The 23129-nt window shown below is 41.3% G+C and overlaps 3 protein-coding genes across 3 annotated transcripts in view; all 3 read right to left on the bottom strand.

Moving 5' to 3' along the window:
• Window positions 1-1801: 1801 nt before the first annotated feature.
• Window positions 1802-8095, bottom strand: LOC120737537 (protein sax-3-like). Its single transcript, XM_040038309.1, has 6 exons — window positions 7736-8095; window positions 7444-7479; window positions 6967-7233; window positions 6222-6485; window positions 4314-4604; window positions 1802-1806 (listed from the first exon to the last, which is right to left on the bottom strand). The coding sequence occupies exons 1-6, from the start codon at window positions 7770-7772 to the stop codon at window positions 1802-1804; spliced, it is 900 nt and encodes a 299-aa protein (XP_039894243.1). The 5' UTR covers window positions 7773-8095.
• Window positions 8096-14583: 6488 nt separating this feature from the next.
• LOC120737594 lies at window positions 14584-17569 on the bottom strand. The gene is made up of 2 exons (XM_040038387.1): window positions 17185-17569; window positions 14584-16589 (listed from the first exon to the last, which is right to left on the bottom strand). The coding sequence occupies exon 2, from the start codon at window positions 16336-16338 to the stop codon at window positions 14719-14721; it is 1620 nt and encodes a 539-aa protein (XP_039894321.1). The 5' UTR covers window positions 16339-16589; window positions 17185-17569; the 3' UTR covers window positions 14584-14718.
• Window positions 17570-20678: 3109 nt separating this feature from the next.
• Window positions 20679-23129, bottom strand: part of LOC120737557 (macrophage mannose receptor 1-like) — a 91561-nt gene continuing 89110 nt past the window's right edge. Inside the window, exons 5-6 of the mRNA XM_040038346.1 lie at window positions 21129-21455; window positions 20679-20909 (exon numbers count right to left, since the gene is read on the bottom strand). Coding sequence (XP_039894280.1) covers window positions 20806-20909; window positions 21129-21455 — 431 coding nt within the window. The 3' untranslated portion in view covers window positions 20679-20805. The remainder of the gene's footprint in view (window positions 20910-21128; window positions 21456-23129) is intronic.

Below are 23129 nucleotides of genomic sequence, written 5' to 3'. Positions count from 1 at the left end.
ATAAATATCACACACGTAACTTATTAGAGCTGTATAATATTGTTATATCATTTAGTAACATTACTGCATGCTATATTATCATGGCATTTGATGGCTCACCTGGTCTTGCTCCACAATCGGTGTTCCCCTTATTCTCATGCAAAGCTCTGTAGTGCCTAAGCATGGATGAGGTGTTGTTGTTATATCCCAGCTCCCTGGCACATAGCAAACACTTCACCTTGTACAAAAGTAAAGCCGCTTAACATAAATTGTATTGCACCATCAGTATTATGAAAATACATCTTCTGTAGAAATTAACATACCTAGTTGGGAGGAATAAGATCAAAATGTTCCCACACAGGGGAGGACATACTCCTCGTCTTCGCTGGCTCCATTCTCTCCTGTGTTACACCCCGGCCTAGGCAACCGGCGTGCAACCCAGGAAAAATAGAAATAAGGGAAAAAGGGCCCCCAAGCTCACTGCTCTTAAGGAGGGTGAACTCATAAAAAAGACTAATACGGGCTTCCACAAAAATAATCCCAAAACGAAAGTATCGACAACTATTCTCTTTAAAGCAAAATGCCATATTTATTTACATCACACCACAAGGCGCCAAACTATTTACAATGGGGGGGAAGATCGCGACCCTGACACACTGAAACACAGGGTTTAAATACCTAGAGGGAGCAATCAGGAAAATGGACAACAAGAGGGAAACACAGCTGGGGCAACGCTTACACTGACGAGACAGGGACACGTAAATTGAACACACTAAGATAACACAGACTTTCAAAGTAAAACAGGAAACGCATAACAGTCACGCCAAAACAAAACGCCTAAAATAATACACTGCCAACGCCGAACCGTAACATACCCCCCCACCCAAAAAAAACAAACATTTAAAACATACAACCCCAACGAAAAATGTTTGTTCCATGTCGAGCCCATACGGCACCAGCCGCCGTCCCGCAGGCGACGCTGATGGCTGGTCGGGTCCTCCAGTGGAAACGGAAAACTGGAGCGGGCCCTCGGATCCCCCAGCGAAGACAAACGAAGGCTGGAGCGGTCCCTCGGACCCTCCAGCGAAGACAAACGAGCAGCTCACTAGCCGCAAACACAGACATGCAGCTCACCAGCTGCAAACACGGACACGCAGCCCACCAGCTGCAGAAGGCTGGAGCGGTCCCTCGGATCCTCCAGCGAAGACAAACGAGCAGCTCACTAGCCGCAAACACAGACATGCAGCTCACTAGCCGCAAACACGGACACGCAGCCCACCAGCTGCAAACACGGACACGCAGCCCACCAGCTGCAGAAGGCTGGAGCGGTCCCTCGGACCCTCCAGCAGACGACGAAGGCCGGGGCGGTCCCACGGACCCTCCAGCAGAGACGGACGGCTGAAGCGGTCCCTCCCTCGGACCCTCCAGCGAAGGCGGATGAAGGCTGAAGCGGTCCCCGGACCCTCCAGCGATCCCGGACGAGCCCCCATATGTTACACCCCGGCCTAGGCAACCGGCGTGCAACTCAGGAAAAATAGAAATAAGGGAAAAAGGGCCCCCAAGCTCACTGCTCTTAAGGAGGGTGAACTCATAAAAAAGACTAATACGGGCTTCCACAAAAATAATCCCAAAACGAAAGTATCGACAACTATTCTCTTTAAAGCAAAATGCCATATTTATTTACATCACACCACAAGGCGCCAAACTATTTACAAGGGGGGGGAAGATCGCGACCCTGACACACTGAAACACAGGGTTTAAATACCTAGAGGGAGCAATCAGGAAAATGGACAACAAGAGGGAAACACAGCTGGGGCAACGCTTACACTGACGAGACAGGGACACGTAAATTGAACACACTAAGATAACACAGACTTTCAAAGTAAAACAGGAAACGCATAACAGTCACGCCAAAACAAAACGCCTAAAATAATACACTGCCAACGCCGAACCGTAACACCTGACTTTCTCTCCTCATTCTCATAAACCTCCAAACTGTCTCCAAACTGTCTCCAAACTCTCACTAACAACTCTCCATCAAACACCCACATTTTTTAAATGAAGTCTGAGGGGTTTATATCGCTGTGATAGCTCGTGGCAAAGTTCGAACCACTTCGTGAACCAGTCACGTGGTACAGCCGGGCAGCGAGGCTTCGGACGTCATCATTTTCAGCTCCTCCCATAAATGAAGCAAGCCTCAATACGCGCATTGCGGAAACGCCCCCTCCATTACTCGACACAAGCTTCGAAGCCTCGTTACAGAACGTCACATCACTACTTGTAGGAATTGATTTAAACCAAGATGTTATATTATATAATCTGTAAAAGTGCAAAACATAAACAAACCCAGGATAGTAGATGTTTGCCTCTTGCAGATTACATGTGAAATATGGTTAAATCAAAGCAAGAATGTTAACTAAGAATATAGATAAATAGTCTTCTCACCCACTTTGTCACAAACTTTATTTGTATAGCACGTTTAAAAGACCAGCGGTACACCAAAGTGCTTTACAATAAAAACAGGAAAATTAAGACAATAAATGAAAGACTATTAACAAAGACTTCTCAAGATTCTTGTCCCTAATAAAGACCCTCTGTCATTATTAGTGATCATAATTATTATTTTCATGTTTATTATCACTTTTTTTGTGTACTCATGTTTTTTTGTTAATGACTTTGAGCTGAATCCCAGGATGGATAATTAACTTCTGGTCAACCTTAAAAAATAATGTTAACATTAATTTTAATGATAACCACAAAGCTTCTACAACTACTTTAAATTAATAAAAGTGTATCACAAACTCTGACTCATAGACACAATGATCACCTGCAGGTCACCTGATGTCTGTGATACTAACTTTAACACATTTAAATTAAATATTATTAACTTGGCTTTGTTTAATTCAACAGTGTCAAAGCTGCAGCAGATGTAATCAGTACAGCTGTGTTACAAAAAGCATCAGAATAGTTTAAACTTGATGAAAAACTGTGAAGACAAGAGGAGTACATAACTCAGCCTGGTTTTCATCCAGGCTGACCCTCATCCGCAAAACCTTTATTAGAAACTTTAAAAAAGGCATTTTCTTTTACATGGTCATCTATTATACATTGCTGTTTCCACTTTAGGGCCACATGCTGCATCTGTGTGGTGCAAAAGTCTTCAGCCACCCTTCATCTCTTTATATGCAGCAAAAACCTGACACAGCACCTGATGATGCATCTGAACCTTCAGCTGAATCTTTTACTGTTCAATGAAGCCTCATCAAAAATGGTCTCAGTGGAAGGGTGGCTGCGAAGAATTAATTAGGAAGAAAAACAAAGAAAAGGCTGAGGTCCACCAAATGTCAAAAGAACTGGGCTGAAAATCAGTGGGAATGGCTCTGATGACACGATGAATACAAATTTGACATTGTTGGAGATCTTGTTAAAATTGATGAATTATGAACAGAAAAGGACCGTCAGAGTTTGATCCACCATGAAATAACATTTGGAAAACATCTGACTTCTTAGTTGTTATTTATCCACATTGTTTTTATTTTATTTGCTAGATTTCCATTTATGTTTACATGTTTCAGTAGATTACTGCAACTGTTTCCCATTTTCTTAGCAAGATATTAAAAAATGAGGGATGGCTCATGACCTATGCACAGTACTGCACTTAAAGAGTAAAATATTTAATATCAGAAGAAAAACAACTCACCTTTTGACTTTGTGCAGCAATACAACAAGAACAGGAGGAACATGAAAACGAGCATTAGTCTAAAGATCATCAGAACAACAAATGAAGAGCTTTCAGGATCGAGCACATCTGTTGTGAAAAATAAAAAAAAGAGAAAAAAAAAGAAACATTAACTGCTACCATCTTGAAACTTTTCCTCAGAAAGTTAGTGTCAGTTTTGCAAAGAACAAAAGGAAGCTGATATTTCACCCCTTTGTTCTTACACTGTGCTTATAAACACTAAAATAGCAGCTTTAAAAATGCTTCTGTTCACAAGGACGATGGCATTTTACAGTGATATAATGCAGTGGATAAGGAGCGGGACTAGAACTAGATTCTGAATGTAACAAAGATTGGCCTGAGTGATGTCAAACTGAAGTATTTCACTCAGGTGTGTTGAAGACTGTAGAGAACTTTTCATTCTCCCTTCACACTCCCACTCAGTGTCTTCTCCAGGATCTCACATCTGATTATTATCTTGACTAGTCTGCGTATTTGAGGCCAAATGTGTTGCAATATCTCAAAAACTGTGAATCACTGATCCAGGCATAAAACTGAAAATAAAAAACGTTTCTACATTTTGTCTTTCTATGACACTCACTGATGAAAAGCTCACCATTTTCATCAATGATGAGTGGATCACTGTACTCTGTGTAGTAGACTGGGTGTCCTCTTCCTCCTCTGCACCTGTAGAGTCCTTCCTGTGAGACAGTGATTTGTCCTTCTGAAGGGAACTGCATCTGCATCTGAACGGCATCTTGTGTGGTCAGAGGTTCAGATGAGTTCACATCTCTGTACCAGTAGTATTTCCATCCAGATGATGAGTTCACTGAGCAGCTAAGGGTCACACTGCCCCCTACTGGAATGTCTCTCACATCAATAGTTATTTGGGCCTTTGGATGATCTGCTGTTGAGTTTAAACAAAGACAGAAAGAAAATAGATATTACACCACACACAGGCCAGGATTACACTACCCTGATGTTATTTGCCTTCATTTTGCATTTTTCCTCTGGTCTTCCTCCTCCAATTACCAAATTGTAACAGTGTGAGTATATGCAACATAGTGCAATGGCCCAAACTGTTAACACTGATGTCATTCCCTCTCACACACTCATTCCTCTAATACATAGCTGTAATGCATTTTACATAGTTTCATTTTGATGCTTCTTCTCATTTATAGACTGCAACAGTTTACTTTGGCTAGACAACTTCGTCCTGCATCATGAGAAGAAATCAACACTTGCCTCCTTTCCTGTAAGAGGAAAAGAAAATCCTGCTCATCTCGCTGTAACTTCCTGCAGATCACATTACACTTTTTTTTTTACCTTAGTATCAACATTTACACAAGACACACAAACACACACGCTCGTTCAGCTATCTTAGTGAGGACCTTCATTGACATAATGTTTGCCCTAACCCCTTACCCTAACCATAACCATTAAAAATGAATGCCTAACCTTGACCCATAGCCTAAACCTAACCATAACCTAATTGTAACCCTGACACTAAAACCACATTTTCAGCCTTCAGGTGTGTGTCCTCACAAATGACTGTTGGTCCTCACAAGTATAGTAGAATGCAGATTTCAGTCCTCACAATGATAGATAGACAGGAACACACACACACTTGTTTTCATATCTTAGTGAGGACATCTAATTGAAAAATTGAAGGCCTAATCCTGAACCTTAGCCTAAACCTAACCATAACCTAATTGTAACCCTGACACTAAAACCACATTTTGAGTCTTAGAAATACCTTCAAACTTGCAGGGACGAGCATTTTGTCCCCACAATGGACTCTTGGTCCCCACAAATATAGTAGCATGCCACTTTTTTGTCCTTACAAAGATGTCTAAACATGTATACACACACATGCACACACACAAACCAAATCTGCCTCCCTGCTTACAAAAAACATTTTTTATCATTATTTATATCATTATGGTCCTCAGGTTATGGAGCAGCAGGTCAGCATTGCTGTCCCTATACCAGCTGAAAGTTCAGGAGACAAAGTGGTGACAAACTGCCAACAATGAGCTACTATCAGCTGCAGCTCTTTGTCACAATGTAACAATGTAACATCCTTTGTAGACCATTGAATTCATCCTGGGCTCACACAACAAACATGACTTACTTGATACTGACAATGTGAAGGCTTCACTCCACTCTGTTGAAGAATATGAGTCATCTCTGCGTCGACTCTTACACATGTAGTCTCCACTGCTGAACTGAGAAACTCTGAATGTCCAATCATTACTGTGTGTCCACACTTTGAGTGTCCTGGGTCCTCTCCATTCATACTCCCACTCAGTGGTTTCACCTCCTTCCTGCACCTCACATGTCAGAGTGATCGTCTCACCTCTGAATATCTGAGGCCAGTTGGGTTGTTGTTTTACAACAACTTTATTGGAAACTGTTTACACATATTAACAGTTAAGATAAAAAATAGAAACGTGAAATCAACAGAGGAACCTTAACATCATTTGATAATCATGAGTGAATGTATATTTCATACTAAACTCACAGGTTTTCTCAATGGTGACATCATCACTTCTATCAGTGTAGTAAACTGGGTTTCCTCTTTTTCCTCTGCAGCTGTAGATTCCTCCTTGAGATACTCTGATATCTCTGTTTTGTTGATCTCTGATTTGAAGTTCAGAGGTTGTTTGGGTTCGTCTGAACCACTCATATTTCCATCCATCAGAGCTCTGCACAGAGCAGGTTAGTGTCACACTGCCCCCTACTGGTATGATTGTTGTTCCTGCTGTCAGTGTGGCCCTGGGTTTATCTGCAGTTATGAAAATTAAAGAAAAACAGATACATACATTTAAAAAAAAAAAAAAAAAAAAAAGCATGTGTTAATGTCATAAAACCTGCTACTTGCAGGAAAATCTTCAAAATTCTTCTTCATCATATTTTCTGCTCTTTGATTTTTTGCTGTCTTTCTCAACATGGTAAAAGAGGCAGGGTGTATATCTCTAAATAAACAGAATATAACTGTTTTTCCATTGTCCTGCCTGACGAAGTGGACATAAAGGACCGGATTGGTTATAATGTAAGCACAATTACACAGAGTTATAAAGATACTTGAAAAACAACCACTTTTTGGCACAACACTGGGATTTGCACATTATTTTGTCACTATTTATCACTGTAAATAAACTCACTGTCTTTATTTGGAAGAGTTTGGGTCTGCTCATTACCTCTGATGTGACAACATTTAAATGTACAGGATCATAAATTTATGCTGTTGGTCACTGAGGACTTACCTAATACAGTTATAGAGACAGTATTACTGTTCTTTGTATAACTGTTGCTCGTCCTGTGACCAGAGCACTGATATTCACCACTGTGACCTGTAATTGTACATTTTAATCTGTGGTTTTTGTAATCACTGTAGCTGATAAATTGTTGACCATCCTTCTTGATTATATATTTCCAGTCAGTGTCTTTTCCTTCATTCATGTCACATTTGAAGACAATGAACTCTCCAATGAAAAAACTGGACCAGTTGGGTTCAATCGTTAGCACAGCATCTAGAATCCAACACAACCACATCGTTAACAATCTGAAACATTGAAACATTTTATTTAGTCAAGAAGCAACAACATGTTCATAAAAATTATAAATGTGTTGCAAAAATGAGCAAAACCAGAAAATGCTTAAAACTGATGCAGTAGGCTAAGATGAATCTTTACTAAATGAATAAAAAGAAGTAAAAAAAAAAGTGAAAACTGTTCAGTCACCTTGAGTGTTTCCAGTGCAGAGGAGCGTACAGAGCACTACAATAAAGACAGAGACTTCAGACATTATCAAACTAAACAAACCTTTCTTAGATAAACTAAATCAGCTCCACTCTGATCTGAGTCAGTGCACTAAAATCTAATCCAGTCTACAAACAACCATGTTGGTAACAAAATATGAGTCCTCTGATCACATGACCTGAAATGGTACAAACGACTGATGCTCTGTTCTTCTTACTAAAACATGTTTATGGATCAGTATGAATCAAACAATAGGAGTCAGTGGTGTACTCACAGAATAGGCCCAGCTCACAGAGCAAAGTGGCTCCCATCCTCACATCCAGCAGTGACACGTCTGAAAACTTCTACAACTTTCTGTACAGAGAGAGAGTGAAGCAGCAGCACAGCAGATACCAAAGAGCTGTGAAGACCACAAACACTTTTTATAAGTTTTTGCTTCCTTCCTTTTACACAGACAAAGCAACAAGATCTGACCACAACATACTGTCACATGTTTATTGTCTCCTGCTGCTGCAGAGACATGTTAGGCAGATTTTTTATGAGGAGATCACAAGTTAAAGTTAAATGTGAAGTCCTTTATTTTACACCCAGAAACACAACAAGAACAGAGCTCTGGCTGCACCTTCACATAACATAACATACTCCCTCTTGCCTCAAATACCGGGAACATTTTGGTTCTACAAGTTAATTGTTTATTTCATAATTACTTTGTGTAGTATGAATGATCATACGGGAGGTTTTTATCAGTAGGAAAAAGTGTAAAACCTGTGAAAATATAAATAAAAGTCCAAAATTTCTACTTTTTTCTACTTGCTTATTTGTGGTGAGCAGCAGATCAAATTGAGTAAGAATTACAAATGGCTTCATGCCACATTCAGGCCAGTGACTCATTTATGCACTCAGACACGAGCAATACCTCTGTGCTACATGCACACATTTCTGCATCTTTGCCATTCAAAGACACTTTGTACATAGTTTATTTTATGTAATATTCAATACTTAACTGTACATTTAGTCTTTTTCAAGAAGAAATTTTTTATTCAGTGTTTTCATAAAAGCCTTGTTTTTATGCATTCACTGCTAATAGGGAGGACGTATGAGGTTTAAAGCCTGGAAAAGTTTGAAACCTTTTATTCTCCACAATGGAAAATGGCTAAAAAATAAAAATGCGTATCACATTATCCATCTCCTAATTTTATCAATCCTGCATTCAGCTTTGCAGTCTCCAACATCAGTGAAATGTAGTCAGATGCTGCTCATTTTATGTGTTCACTTGTTACTTTTTCTGACACGCTTGCATTTAAATGCGGCTCCCCGTCTCTCTGCATACCTGGCCTGTACCACCGTCTTCAGAACGTCTGCCCTTCTTTCACATAATGGTGTGATCTCAGTCTTTGCATGTGATTGGCCGATTGTGTGCCCATAAAAATGAAGTTCCACCTCTTCCTGTATGTATCCGATTGTTCAGTCTGACGTCACTAGCCGTGTCTGTGTTACACCCTGATAAGGGGCTGAAAAGGGGATAAGTCAATGACGACGCTCAGACACGATGCTTCTCTTTCAGCAGCTTCATTGCGAATGATTCAGAAATATAAACATACATACAAAAGTATTAAACATCTTAACAACGATGTACAGTCTCTGTTAGTTGTAAGACAATATATCTCAAGACTGTTTTCTTTCCTTTTCTATAAGTTACAGATTAAATTGAATGTAAGAATTTACAAAAACAGGTTATGAATCAATAAACAAACTTAGACCATTAAACTGAAATGTACAGAAAATAAACAAAATATTCATATAAAAATACTAATGGGCATTTGTCCCTTCACACAAAATAAACATGTTCTTTGTCCAGAGCAAATGCAAAATGCACACAATGTATGTTCCACACACAGTCTGGCACGATAATGCTTCATGCTAGCCACCAACAGAGCGCTTAGCTTAGCTTGCTGCTTATAGCTTATCCTAACATCACAGTTAACACAGGTCATCTAAGTATTCCTAGTATCCTCTTGGTACATTTGGAAACACGGTCAGTACAACTCAACATACATATTTGTAAAGTCCAACAGCAGAATTGCACAATTATTACCTGAAAAGGGGATAAGTCAATGACGACGCTCAGACACGATGCTTCTCTTTCAGCAGCTTCATTGCGAATGAGGCATCGTGGCCAGAGCTCCCCCTTCTGGCAACGGCAGGCATAACTAATCAATCACGATCACTAAATCACATGGATTATTCCCCAGGCTCGACAAGTAGATCACAGATTGAATGTTACACAGGTTGTAGTCACATTAAGGATTATTATCCGGTTGAACATATTTTAGCCTGTGTTACATTACGTCTCTTAATGGGACTTCTTTTACCCTTGTTTATACATTTACATATTTGAAATAAATTGAATAATATATTGGGCAACTTTTAACCACAACTTTTTACTCCATTATGAACTTCAACAAATAATCAATCTATCACACACTCCCCCACAAAATTAGATGTCGTCCCGACATCACAACTCTTATGAACTAAAACTTAACAAAATGTCACAAAATCCAGTTGTTTTTAATCTTAGTTTCCTCCTTCCTCTACTGAGTCTTAAGTCTGTTCTTTGTTCAGTATCCTTGCATGAATAGTGGCTGACAAATTTGGAATGAATTAGGCCACATGGTTATTGGCTGAATGTCTCTGTGTTGTATGGGCTGATACTGGTAGGGCATTTCGTTTGTACACACTGTACTGTAGCATGTTGGAGTACCCAGCTGGTCATAGGTGAAAACCTTAGGGGCTCGTCTCTCCCTCCTTGGCAAACTATAGGTCCCTTCTCTGTTGCTTTCAGGCAAGCATGGGCGTGGAGATGCTAGAGTGTCATCCATTACCTCTCCAACTACTTGTCCATCTTCCTCTTGATGGTCTTCTTCCTGTGGCCTGTTTTCGTCCTGTGTCTCAGGCTCCTCTGTGTACGACATGAGCCTTTCTTCACCCAGTGGTCCATTACCACCGGCCTCTGGTTTCTCCTGGTCATCACCATGCTCTGTGACCCTCTCTGTACTGGGCACTTGAGTCTGTGTTACGGGCCCATAATAGTACCCCCATTCCTCCTCGTCATCTTCTACTTCCTGGTTCACCTGTTCTGCGTCTTTTTCCCTCACGCTTCTTTTCTTTTGCTTCAGTGATACTTCTGGTGGCCTTTCCAGGGGTAAGTAATCACATGGCAGCAGCAGGTTGCGGTGCATGATTCTTGACCTTCCCCTCCCTTGCTCTGGTTTCACCTCATACACGGGGAGGCCTTCTGCAACTTGACGGATGACAACATTGATGTCCTGTTCCCAGTGATTACGAAGCTTCCCCGTTCCTCCTCTAGGGGTCAGATTTCGGACAAGAACACGATCGCCAGGGTATAACACAGAGCTTCTCACTTTCCCATCATAATGTTTTTTACTCCTGTCTGCTGACTTCTTTGCATTCTCCCGTGCTATGTCATATGCCTCTTGCATTTCTCGTGTCCATTTCTCCATGTAGGTTCGGTGGTCTGTTTTCCCTGTCTCAGAGGTGAGACCAAATAGCAGATCAATAGGTAACCTTGGGGACCTTCCAAAGAGAAGGTAGAAAGGAGAAAACCCAGTTACCTCACTTCGTGTGCAGTTATAGGCGTAGATAAGCTTGTTCAAGGACTCTTTCCAACTTGTCTTCTGCCTATCAGTAAGTGTCCTCAACATTTGTAGTAACGTCCGGTTGAACCGTTCAACTTGTCCATTCCCTTGTGGGTGGTATGGTGTAGTTCGGGATCCCAATATGCCACAGTTCTTTTTCAGCTGGGCAAAGAGCTGGTTCTCAAATTCGCCACCTTGGTCATGGTGTATCCGTGCTGGCAGTCCAAACTTCAAGGCGTAGTCATTAAAGATTAGATCAGCAACCGTTTTGCCAGACTTGGAGGTGGTGGCATAAGCCTGTGCAAAACGAGTAAAGTGGTCAACAATCACCAAAATATACTCGTAACCACCCTTACACTTGTCCAAGTGGAGAAAATCTATTGACACCAGTTCAAACGGCTGTGTGGTAACAATACTGGTGAGCGGTGCCCTCGCTTCTTTACATGGTATCTTTTGTTTCAGGCAAGTGCAGGTCTTTGTCACATAATGTTCAATGTCTCGTTGCATGTAAGGCCAAAAGAATCTATCTCTGATCAATGATGTTGTTCGATCAGTGCCCTGATGACCCATCTCATCATGCAATTCTCTCAGTACAGTCTCTTTGTACTTTTCAGGCAACACAAGCTGTCTCTTGGTTGTGGTTTTTCTGCAAAGAATACCATCTTCATCAATATGAAGTCTTTCCCATTCACGCAGGAGACACTTGCTTTGGGCACTTAGTGTATTAAGTTCATGCCTTGTTGGCTTTTCATTCCTCATTTTGCACTGCATTATTGGGCCAATATTTCCATCATCTTGCTGTGCTTGTTTGACCTCTGTAACCGAAAATTGGTTGTGTGGTTCTTCACTCACTGATGTACACTGGAGACGGGTGAGTATGGGGCAGACCATTGGTGAGTTGAAATCTGGAGTCTCCACAACTTGGGTTATTGCTGCCACACAATCTGAACCCATTTCCTCTGTACACTGTTCCATCATTTCCTCTATCTCAACAGGCATTCTTGAAAGACTGTCAGCATCCACATTCTCTCTACCTGGGCGATATCGGATGGTGAAATGGAAGTCTGCAAGCTCTGCCACCCATCTACATCCAGTTGCATTTAGCTTGGCACTTGAAAGGATGTAGGTGAGGGGGTTATTGTCAGTGAACACAGTGAAAGTAGGCGCATAATAAAGATAATCTCTGAATTTCTCTGTGACGGCCCACTTCAGTGCGAGAAACTCCAGTTTTCCTGAGTGAAGATGATAGTTTCGTTCAGCTGCAGTCAATGTCCGGGAGCCATAAGCAATCACACGGAGTTTATTATCTTGTTGTTGGTATAGGACTGCTCCGAGGCCTTGAGCTGAGGCATCGGTATGGAGGATGAATGGTTTAGAAAAATCTGGGAACCCGAGGACTGGTGGCTCAACTAGGCAGTCTATTAGTCGTTCCAATATGCGCTGATGTTCTTCAGTCCACACAATTGACTTGTGTGATGGAACCCCTTTACTCTTTCTTGTGACTTGTTTTGTGTTTGTCTGGTTCTGGGATACATTGTTATCTTCCGTTGTGCCCTTCAACAAGCTATACAGTGGACCTGCAATACGGGAGAAGTCCCGTATGTACTGCCTATAGTAACTTAACAAGCCCAAGACAGTTCGCAGCTCTCCCACATTGCTTGGTCTCCTGTCCTTCAAGGCAGTCACTGCATTGGTGTCAGCTGGATCAATTTTGCTACCTTCGGCTGAAACAATTCTCCCTAGATAGCGAACCTCGTGTTTGAATAATTCACATTTACTGGGTTTAAGCTTGATCCCATACTTCCTCAGTAGTTGAAGTACTTTTCTGATATGATTGACATGATCATCAAATGAATGACTGTACACTAGAGCGTCATCAAGGTAGGGTACACAGATGTTGTCTCGCACCTCTTCCAGACACTCTTCCATGCAGCGTTGGAAGGCTGCAGGTGCATTCATCAGCCCGAATGGAATCCTTATCCATTCGTACAGGCCCCATGGTGTCACAAAAGCAGTTAAAGGTCGGCTGCCTTCATCCATAAAGCCCTGATGGTAGGCCTTGCCTTGGTCTAACAATGAAAACCATGAGTTGCCGCCAAGACTGTCGAGAATGTCCTGCACTCGAGGGATTGGTTGTCTGTCTGGATGAGTCTTTTTGTTTAGTTCTCTGTAATCTATACAAAGACCTTGCCGTCCTTCTTTCTCACGCAGACAACTGGTGAGGCATAAGATGAGTTGGATTTCTTGACCCATCCTTGTGCAATAAGGTTGTGCAGATACTCTTTCATCTCTTTGTATAGCGGCTTTGGTACCGACAGGTAAGTGCGTGCTACAGGATCCATATCCTTCAATGATATCTTCAGTTTCAACTTGTCGATACATCCAATATCATCATCTGCTTTGGAAAAGGAAGAGCATTCCTCACGGAGCATCTTTTGCACCACCCCCCTTTCAGATTCACTCAGGTGCGTAAGGTCAATTGGTGGGTCCCATGAGGTGTCAGGAATTCGCTCGCTCTCTGCATTCACTTGATTCACCAATAATGGGGAGCACTGGTGAGATTTCTCTAAAACTGTCGCTGGGTACACAGCTTGAATTTGCTCTAAGGTGCCCACAACAGTTTTTCCTGACAGCTCAATGTCGTGATCAGTGGGATTTTGCACATCAAGAACAATATAGGGGGGGACCCCCCTTCTGAGTTCTACTAGTGTCTCACAAAACTCCAGACCTTCAGCCCACTGAGGGTTTATGTCAGGCTCAAAGAGAAGTGTAGTGTCTTTCTTCAGCGGGCGGGTCTGCACCTTACAGTCAATCTGAACAGAAGTGTGTTTGGGTACAATGACTTTCTCTTTTGTTGTTCTCACAACAAAATCATGTGATTGTTTAGCAGTCACTAAATCAATAAAGGTTGTGACATTTTCTCTTTTAAGGCAAGGGAAAGCCCCTCTTAATGCCTCGTGCAGCTGCTCAGTTCTTTCAGCATCCATTTGCTCTATAGTACTAGTTTTCAGTATTTGCTCAATAACATTAAAGCCTAGAATGGGCTGCGAAAGACTTCCGCCTTTCATCACTAACATGGGGACTACAAGTTCTTTAGGGTTTGCTCCCTCAGCAGCTAGACCAAAAGTGACTTCAATGAAACCCTTGTAAGGGATGTTTTGACCATTAGCAGCTGAGATTTTTAAATCGTCAGGTGCATCAAGTAACTCAGAAACATCTCTTAATTTCTCATGTGGTAAATACTTCTTTTTCCACTCTTCATTAACAATACACACTTGGGAGCCTGTATCCCATAAGGCTTGAGTTTGGTGGCCTTGTATATAACAGTCAACTATACACTGTTTCCCAACAAGAGCAACAAGATGGGACTGGCTGTCCATCCTTCTGGGGTGAATAACACTTGCCTTTGGGTGCGTGTGCTGATTTACTTGAGGCTGAGAGTGTTTGTTACATTGTTTTCTGTGTCTGGGCCAGTGCTCAGCTTGGCACATCTTAGAACAATAAGTGCTTTTTTTACAAGCTGCACACCTTCTGAGTCTTTTGAGTTTTCCCAGAACACCACAGTAATAGCAAAGCTGTTGGGACGTTACACTATTATTGGTTACTCCCTGTCCCGTGGGGGCAACCACTGACCATTTAAAGGTTGATCTTTGTCTGGTCTAGTTAGTTTCGCCCTGCAACCTGCGAGAAAGTGTTCACTGCTACCACATCGATAGCAATGGTTGCAGTACTCAGTCCCACTTTGCTGGCAGCCAAAGCATTTCCTTAGGCGTGCTCGGTTTACAGCAGGATACTGACGTTGTGGTGCAAACCTCTGTTGATACTGAGCTGTATCACCTCTCCGTCCAGGTCCCACAGGAGGCCAGTAGTTTTGTGGCAGATGCTCAAGATGAGAAAAGGGAACACATTCTGGTGCTGCAAGTGAGGCAGAATACTGTGTTTGTGCCGGACTAGGCTGTTGAATTATTTCTTTGATTTGTGCGACTTCAGCACCAAGATTTTTCAATAATGCCATGTCAGAACGGATTTCTTTAAGTTCATTTAGTAGGTCAGGCTGAGCTTTGCTGATGGATTCAGGTTTTAGGTTTTTCCCTTTTTTATCTGCAGGGGTGTCAGACTGAAGTGAATGCACAGTGGTTGGCCGCTGCTGGGAGAGTAACTTCTTTTTATTTTGTCTCTCTGCTTCATTTGCACAGGCAACATTGAGTTTCTCAAGGAGGAGCTCATCACTGGTTGTGGTTTCCTGTAGGTAGGGCTGGAGGTCACTCTTAATGTTATCATTTTGCAGGCCTGTCAGAACTGTATGAAGGAACATGCTCTGTACAAGCACAGGGTCATATCTTAAGCCAGATTCAGCTTCTTGCGATGCAAACAGAATTTTCTGTCTTAAGTCTAGGGCACGGATTAAGAAAGTTTGTGGGGTTTCTTTAATGCTTTGGACCTCTGACGTGAGTTGTTTGTAAAGTTCTGTTGCCCCTCGTTCTTGGTAGTGGGACCTTAGAATCCTCCTCAGGGTAGGCAATGTAAGGTTGGTTTTGCCCTCTAGGTAGCTACGCAATTGTAAGCCTGGTGCTATTGCCCTGATTACTGCATCAACTATTTCTATTTCAGGGACTCCTTTGCTGATGCCTTGTTCAATCTGATGAGCTAGGCTGGAGAAAGTTAGTTTATCCTTTTGGCCGGGCTCACCAATCTGACCTGATATTTTGAATTCTCTGCCCCACGGTAGTGTCAGAAAAGGTGGAGGGGTTTGTTTAGCACTATTGTCCCCCACACTCATCGACAGTTTGGCTGTACTAGGTTGCTTCGCCTTGTTCTGTCGTGATAATGCAAGAGCCAACTGAAGCGTCTCTATTTCCTTTATCAGTTGTTCTTCTTCTGAGGCCTCACCAACCTGTTCCTGCACCTCATCTGTCTGGTTAGTATCTGAGGTTTTGTGTCCCGATGTACCGTTCTGAGCAGCCTGTTGCAACTCCAAAATTTTGTCTTTCAAAATCAGTAGCTCAGACATTCCCTCATCTTCAAGCTCATCCAGCTCCTCTCTTTCTAAGTGTTGTATTATATAGGAAATGAGAGAGGAACGACTTTTACCCGATACCCTTTCAAGTTTTGAACCAGCAATATTTAGGAAATCACAAACTTCGATCAAAATGTCTCTTGTCACTGTATACAATGTACCAGCAACTTCTAACTTCAGGTCCTCTAGCCCTGAAGACTCCATTTCAGTCTGTGGCTTGTGGAAAAGATTAGTGTGATGTAAGACCTCTTTGCAGAAGAGTCAGTGCAGCTTCCCTGGCACCAGTAGTTAACCTCAGGTTGCATGCAGGTCCCTCTGCGTAACTGTCGAAACCAGCACACTGTATCTCCCACCATGGTATTTGATGTGAGGGGTTGAATGATGACTGGGGCGTCTATCTGGGACAGCGGGCCCTCATCACATCCATCCCAGCGGTGCCTCCAAAATGTTACACCCTGAAAAGGGGCTGAAAAGGGGATAAGTCAATGACGACGCTCAGACACGATGCTTCTCTTTCAGCAGCTTCATTGCGAATGATTCAGAAATATAAACATACATACAAAAGTATTAAACATCTTAACAACGATGTACAGTCTCTGTTAGTTGTAAGACAATATATCTCAAGACTGTTTTCTTTCCTTTTCTATAAGTTACAGATTAAATTGAATGTAAGAATTTACAAAAACAGGTTATGAATCAATAAACAAACTTAGACCATTAAACTGAAATGTACAGAAAATAAACAAAATATTCATATAAAAATACTAATGGGCATTTGTCCCTTCACACAAAATAAACATGTTCTTTGTCCAGAGCAAATGCAAAATGCACACAATGTATGTTCCACACACAGTCTGGCACGATAATGCTTCATGCTAGCCACCAACAGAGCGCTTAGCTTAGCTTGCTGCTTATAGCTTATCCTAACATCACAGTTAACACAGGTCATCTAAGTATTCCTAGTATCCTCTTGGTACATTTGGAAACACGGTCAGTACAACTCAACATACATATTTGTAAAGTCCAACAGCAGAATTGCACAATTATTACCTGAAAAGGGGATAAGTCAATGACGACGCTCAGACACGATGCTTCTCTTTCAGCAGCTTCATTGCGAATGAGGCATCGTGGCCAGAGCTCCCCCTTCTGGCAACGGCAGGCATAACTAATCAATCACGATCACTAAATCACATGGATTATTCCCCAGGCTCGACAAGTAGATCACAGATTGAATGTTACACAGGTTGTAGTCACATTAAGGATTATTATCCGGTTGAACATATTTTAGCCTGTGTTACATTACGTCTCTTAATGGGACTTCTTTTACCCTTGTTTATACATTTACATATTTGAAATAAATTGAATAATATATTGGGTAACTTTTAACCACAACTTTTTACTCCATTATGAACTTCAACAAATAATCAATCTATCACATCTGGGCCTAAACTCCGCTGCAGGTCCATATATCAAACGATCACTATGGCATTACTGAGAGTTGAAAAACTGTCTAAAGTCTTTCATCTTTAATAAAATGATCAGCGTTCTGCTCTACCAGGTGTAACAATTGAGTTTAACATCCAGGCATCCATGAAAACGAAATTTATGACATTTAACAAAGTTAGAAGTTAGCAGGGAGTTAGCTCGCTAGCTTCTATCTAAATACAATATAGCATGTCCTGACTGCGGGAATTTGGAAACAAATTAAAACGTACAGCTCTGCTATCACTTCCAGCATATATGAAGCCAGAAAACTAAACAGCAGTGACGTTTGTAGGGTTACTGAAGTTGGGCTAGCTGGTATATAATGATGTGCTACGTGACCGCTAGCGACACAGCTATGTTAGCATAATATAAACAAGCTAACTTTTTTTCCACTCAATAAAAGTTAACGTGAGTGTTCTCGGTGGTCAGGGACAAATGTAATCGCATGGCAGGATGCTGTAAAAGGACCAAACTTCAGTCAGGAGAACAACTGAGATAATCCATCCACAATACGAGGTTAGTCATTCATATACTGCTGCATGGGCTGGGCTTAGGGTTGCCAACTCCCTGAAAAATAAATAAGGGACACCTCGTGGCCAGGGCCGGGCGACCCAGTTGTCTTCACCCTTCCCAGTGTGGTGAATTTTCTAGCTCTTTTTTTTCAATTCAATTCAATTCAATTTTATTTATATAGCGCCAAATCACAACAAAAGTCGCCTCAAGGCGCTTCATAGATACAGAGAAAAACCCAACAATCATATGACCCCCTATGAGCAAGCACTTTGGCGACAGTGGGAAGGAAAAACTCCCTTTTAACAGGAAGAAAACCTCCGGCAGAACCAGGCTCAGGGAGGGGCGGGGCCATCTGCTGCGACCGGTTGGGTAGAGAGAAGGAAGACAGGATAAAGACATGCTGTGGAAGAGAGACAGAGGTTAATAACAGATATGTTAACAGATTTTTTGTGTGTGAAATTATTTTTTTAACCATTTGACTTGAAGTTGATTTAAGTAGATGCATATTCTATTCTTTGTGATATGAACACATGTGAAACAAATGATCATTTAGCCATTTATTTTTAGCTCAAAATGACAACATTAGCACAATAAAACAGGTCTCTTTCTTAAACAGAAGCCTGTCATGCTTAACTTTTGAGAATATAAGTAAATCTTTCTTTAAAAGAACTCTGTCCTGCTTAACTTAAAATAATAGAAAACAATAGAAAGAAAAATATTCTTGTAACAGTGCACATTTAGTGCATTTAGTACAATTGGCTTCAGTTGAGGTATTATTTCAGCTTTTCTAATAGTAATCAGCTGCTCCTGTTTGTAAACCCACTTGTTCCCATGATTACGCATCATAACTCATCATCATTATTCATCTATGTATTACTTTTATGTATTAGTCATCTATTTGTTGTAATCATCTATCCTTGCAGTTGTTTATTACACAAAATAAGTTATATTATCACACTTCTGGCCACATAGCGCTGATATTCACTGCACATGCCCATATTAACTTTTTCCAGCCAGGTGTTTTCCTTTTCCCATTCTTCCCTTTCTCTGAGGGGAACAAACATTGCTGATCTAATGCTGGGCTTACACTGTGCGGTTTTAGGCCCATTTTGAGCCGATTTTTGAGTGATCAGACCGATTTTGGCCTTCGTCGTGCGTCGTGTAGTATACGTGGGGTAACGAGAAGTGATTAACACCTCACGACCAGCTCCCGATCATCAATCGCTCGTGAGGGTGTCACCACAGGCGCTCACACTGCTCACGCGCAAACACGTAAACGTCAGTGAAAAAGACGGAGCAGCACGGCAGTGCTGCGTGTGATCTGGACACAAGCGATGGAGGCACAACTTGTAGAACTTTGGAAAGCTCATCCGAGCCTTTTCGATGTGGCATCACAAAATTATCACGACCACAACAACCGTGAAAATAGTTGGATTTACACTGCTGCTCAATCACAGCTGCCTGATCAATGTTTTTCATTAGCAATTTAGCAAAGTTGATGGTGGTGGTGTGTCTGTGTGAGTGAAAGACAGAGAGAGAGAGAGCGACAGAATTTCTGTTACAACCTTCATTTTATGTTGGCACAGTGTGAGCACTCAGGTCGCATCAGAGCATCGGGTGGTATAGTGTGAGACCCTGCATCGTGACCTACGAACTTCTAACCCCTGTGAGTCAATCGTGCAGTTTGAGCAGGAGCTGAATAACGTGACTGAAAAAATCGCACAGTGTCTGCCCAGCATTAGGTGTACTGTCGTCTGAGACTTGCACCGCAGTGTCGGCGTTTGTTTCCCTGTTGGCCATGCTTGTTGTTGTGGTCATCTGTTGTCTTCCGGTATTTTCTCCGCAAGCGACCTTTCCTCGACCAATAAGATGAGCGGTAATCTGAATTGTCATACTCGAATTGTCATAAGTGTGCTGTCAGCTCATTGGTCACAAAGCAGGAGAGGGGCTGGGAATTATGTTTTCAAACAAAGCGTTAATTCCATAAAAATTTATAGACTACTTTTGATTCTCACTGTATTACGGGACAAAGTGCGTCCCTTATTAGCTCAATACAGGACGTGTACTTTTGTTTCGAAATACGGGACGATTCCGTATTTTAAGGGACGGTTGGCAACCCTAGCTGGGCTGTAGTTACATCCTAAGGTTTTAAAAACTGAGCTTAAATAAATGATTAGTGGTAATAAAAGCAGAGGGAGGTCAACAGGGATCACTGACTGTTTTAGGAGCTTTTTGAGATCAAATAGAAGAAAATACATAACATTAAACATGTTAACAACACAAAAGCCATATTAAACGCAGACTACTTTAGACCCGGAAGTAGGATTCGTCGCGTCATCACTGAACAACCGGATTCTCTGCAGGACTGAAGACTCAGCTCCCACACACCGACGGGCCAGACACATGAAGCCACTGTGGATGACTGTATTTTTTTGGGATAGACTAGAACATCTTACCAGAGTTATTGGAAAGAGTTATTGATGTCATAAATAACAAAGTGATTCAGATGTGCTTCACTGAAAATATTACTCTTATTGTATTTTTGACTCTACTCAAGACTTTTTGCATACTGGTATTATTTTTTTCTGTAGGTAGTTTTTGGTTGATGTTCTGTTTACTGTAATTTTATGAACTCTTGCAGTATAACCAGTTTCCCCTGGTGGACCCTTGAAGCTATGTTTGTACCTTCTGTAGGAATAGGCTGGAAGTAGTAGAGTCAGTGAGATCCACATCAGACTGCACCTTCATCTTTATGACCATCTTCTTTAGCTTGAGACCTGCAGAATACAAACCCAGAAATATAATCTCAGCCATTATTTAGACTGTCTTGATGCATGCTCTTACATCTAGGAAAGGAAGAAGAAAGTTGTTTTGGTTCATCTGAGCGTTGTGTTGATTGCAATCCTTATTATGAATATTATTATTTTTCTATCCGAGTTTTGACATCACACTTTTTCCAAGAAATGACTTATTACTTGTGTATTTCAGGAACTTACCTCCTTGACACATGAATGTTGCTTTCTGGTTACAGTCAGCTGGTATCCAGCGTCCCTGCTGTGATGCTTCCACAGAAACGCATTTTCCACTATAACTTCCGCCTCTTTTCCAGTACCTGAAGGAGGTCTTTGTTCCATCTGACCAGTACCAGGAATCTTTAAACAGACCGAACCACACTGCGTTTGTAACTGCAGCAATCGCTAAATTTTCCTGTGCTGTATGCACACATGCCAGATCAGTGTGCTTCTGCCTGCACAGATCTTGACTGTTTGGCCAGGTTTGTCCCTGTGTGTAAACCACATACTTCTTGCTGCCATCCTGCTGAACTAAAAACATACAAGGAGAGAGGAATAAAGGGAAGTTAGACATCTTTTTTCTTCCAAGAAAAGTAGAAATCAGGTAAGATTTTTAGAGCCAGATTTACATTTAGGAGGGCCATAGTGTGGCTAAATGCCTTAAACCATTGTAATTGTGTATTGATTCATATATGTGCACACATTTAAAAGAATCACACCTGGGCTATCATTTTGTGTGCTACCCAGCTAATGATTTTTCTTTCTTTGTTTTAGATATAAGAAATATAAATTTATATTTATCTTCACCATTAAATAATTCATATCAAAATCCTGAAGGTTTATTTCAACTTAATCACTGTATGTAATTGCATCAGTTTACATTTGCTTTAAAGATCACTGTGTCATTTACTCACTTTCATAACACACATAAGCCATGGCTAATCCACACTGAGCATCATTCCAGAGGCCGTTATCATACATCTGTCCACATGCCTCAACCCCTCCAGAGTTGCTTGGTTCACCAGGGCTCCATTGGGTGAAGCTCGTTACACCGCTGCCATCAGACCAAAGCCACCTGTTGGTCTGTCCATTGTAAAGTCCAATCCATGATGATGTCACGTCCAGTGTGTTGATCAGCTGGTTTTCATCATCCATGTTATTTATGGTTGCTAAGTCGGTGTACTTTAATCTGCAGAAGCTCTGAGCCTCATACCAGGTCAGGGATTTATTGATGAAGTGATGCTGCTGAAGCACTTAAAAAAACCCAGCAGATTAGCCTTTCTTTCTTCAATTAAAAACAGACAAACTGCATCACCAAAGAGCATTAACTTTCTCATGCATAAATACACATCTGATTACTCAAGTTAAACCTACCAACCAAAAATATATTTTGTTTCCCATCTCATAACTGTTTTATTCTAAAATACATTTTTTTCAGTGAGTTTGTTCCAATGAATAATCTGTCTCGTGAAATCAAGAAATATGAAATAAGGAATTTAAGAAACAAGCTGGTTTTAAGACATGAAAAACGTCTGCAACTTTAAAATATTAATTGGTTGGCAAATCTGATAAACACGTCAAGGTCTCAGGAATATTCAGTCAGAAACAGATCTGCAATAAATGCTGGCCAAGAATTCAGTTCAGATATGGCTCGAAACCCAACCGTGTCCTCTTGGCTTGAAAAAAACAAACAAAACAAAAAACTGGAAATTATTAGATTAAGCTGATCTTACTACTGTTGTCTACTTTTAGTTTTCCCTTTAAGTATGACAATGTATTAATGCACTGTCATTACAATCACCAAAAAATCTCCTCAATTTTAGTAAAATCCAGCTGGGTTTATCATTGCTCAAAAAAATATAAAAATGTATTTGAAAGAACTAACAGACGGACTCTCCTCTCCAGCACCCTGGCATAGACTTTCCCAGAGAGGCTGAGGAGTGTGATTCCCCTGTAGTTGGAACACACCCTCCGGTCCCCTTTCTTAAAGCAAACCACGACTATTATGACAAGTTACTCTATATATGTTACAAATTATGTCCCCTACATAAAAACATACTTGAGAATAACTACAATTTTTTTGTTATTCATTAAATGTTTGTTGTTTAAAACTATTTTGGAGCCATGGAAGAGGCCATGTTTTTTCGCACACAACGTATTCTGGGACGATGACGTGTGTTGGTTGTCGGCTGTATAGGTGCTCTC

Source organism: Simochromis diagramma, unplaced genomic scaffold (assembly GCF_900408965.1).
Source record: "Simochromis diagramma unplaced genomic scaffold, fSimDia1.1 OVJJ01000413.1, whole genome shotgun sequence".
NCBI lineage: Eukaryota > Metazoa > Chordata > Actinopteri > Cichliformes > Cichlidae > Simochromis > Simochromis diagramma.
This window is presented reverse-complemented; position numbering and strand designations above follow the sequence as displayed.

Bases quoted from the DNA above. Each gene is read 5' to 3' on its own strand.
- LOC120737537 (XM_040038309.1), bottom strand. From the start codon at position 7,772: ATGGGAGCCACTTTGCTCTGTGAGCTGGGCCTATTCT. The intron at 7,480-7,735 runs GTGAGTACACCA...TCTTTATTGTAG, and splicing joins CTGTGAGCTGGGCCTATTCT to TGCTCTGTACGCTCCTCTGC. The intron at 7,234-7,443 runs GTGACTGAACAG...GTTGGATTCTAG, and splicing joins CTGCACTGGAAACACTCAAG to ATGCTGTGCTAACGATTGAA.
- LOC120737594 (XM_040038387.1), bottom strand. From the start codon at position 16,338: ATGGAGTCTTCAGGGCTAGAGGACCTGAAGTTAGAAGTTGCTGGTACA.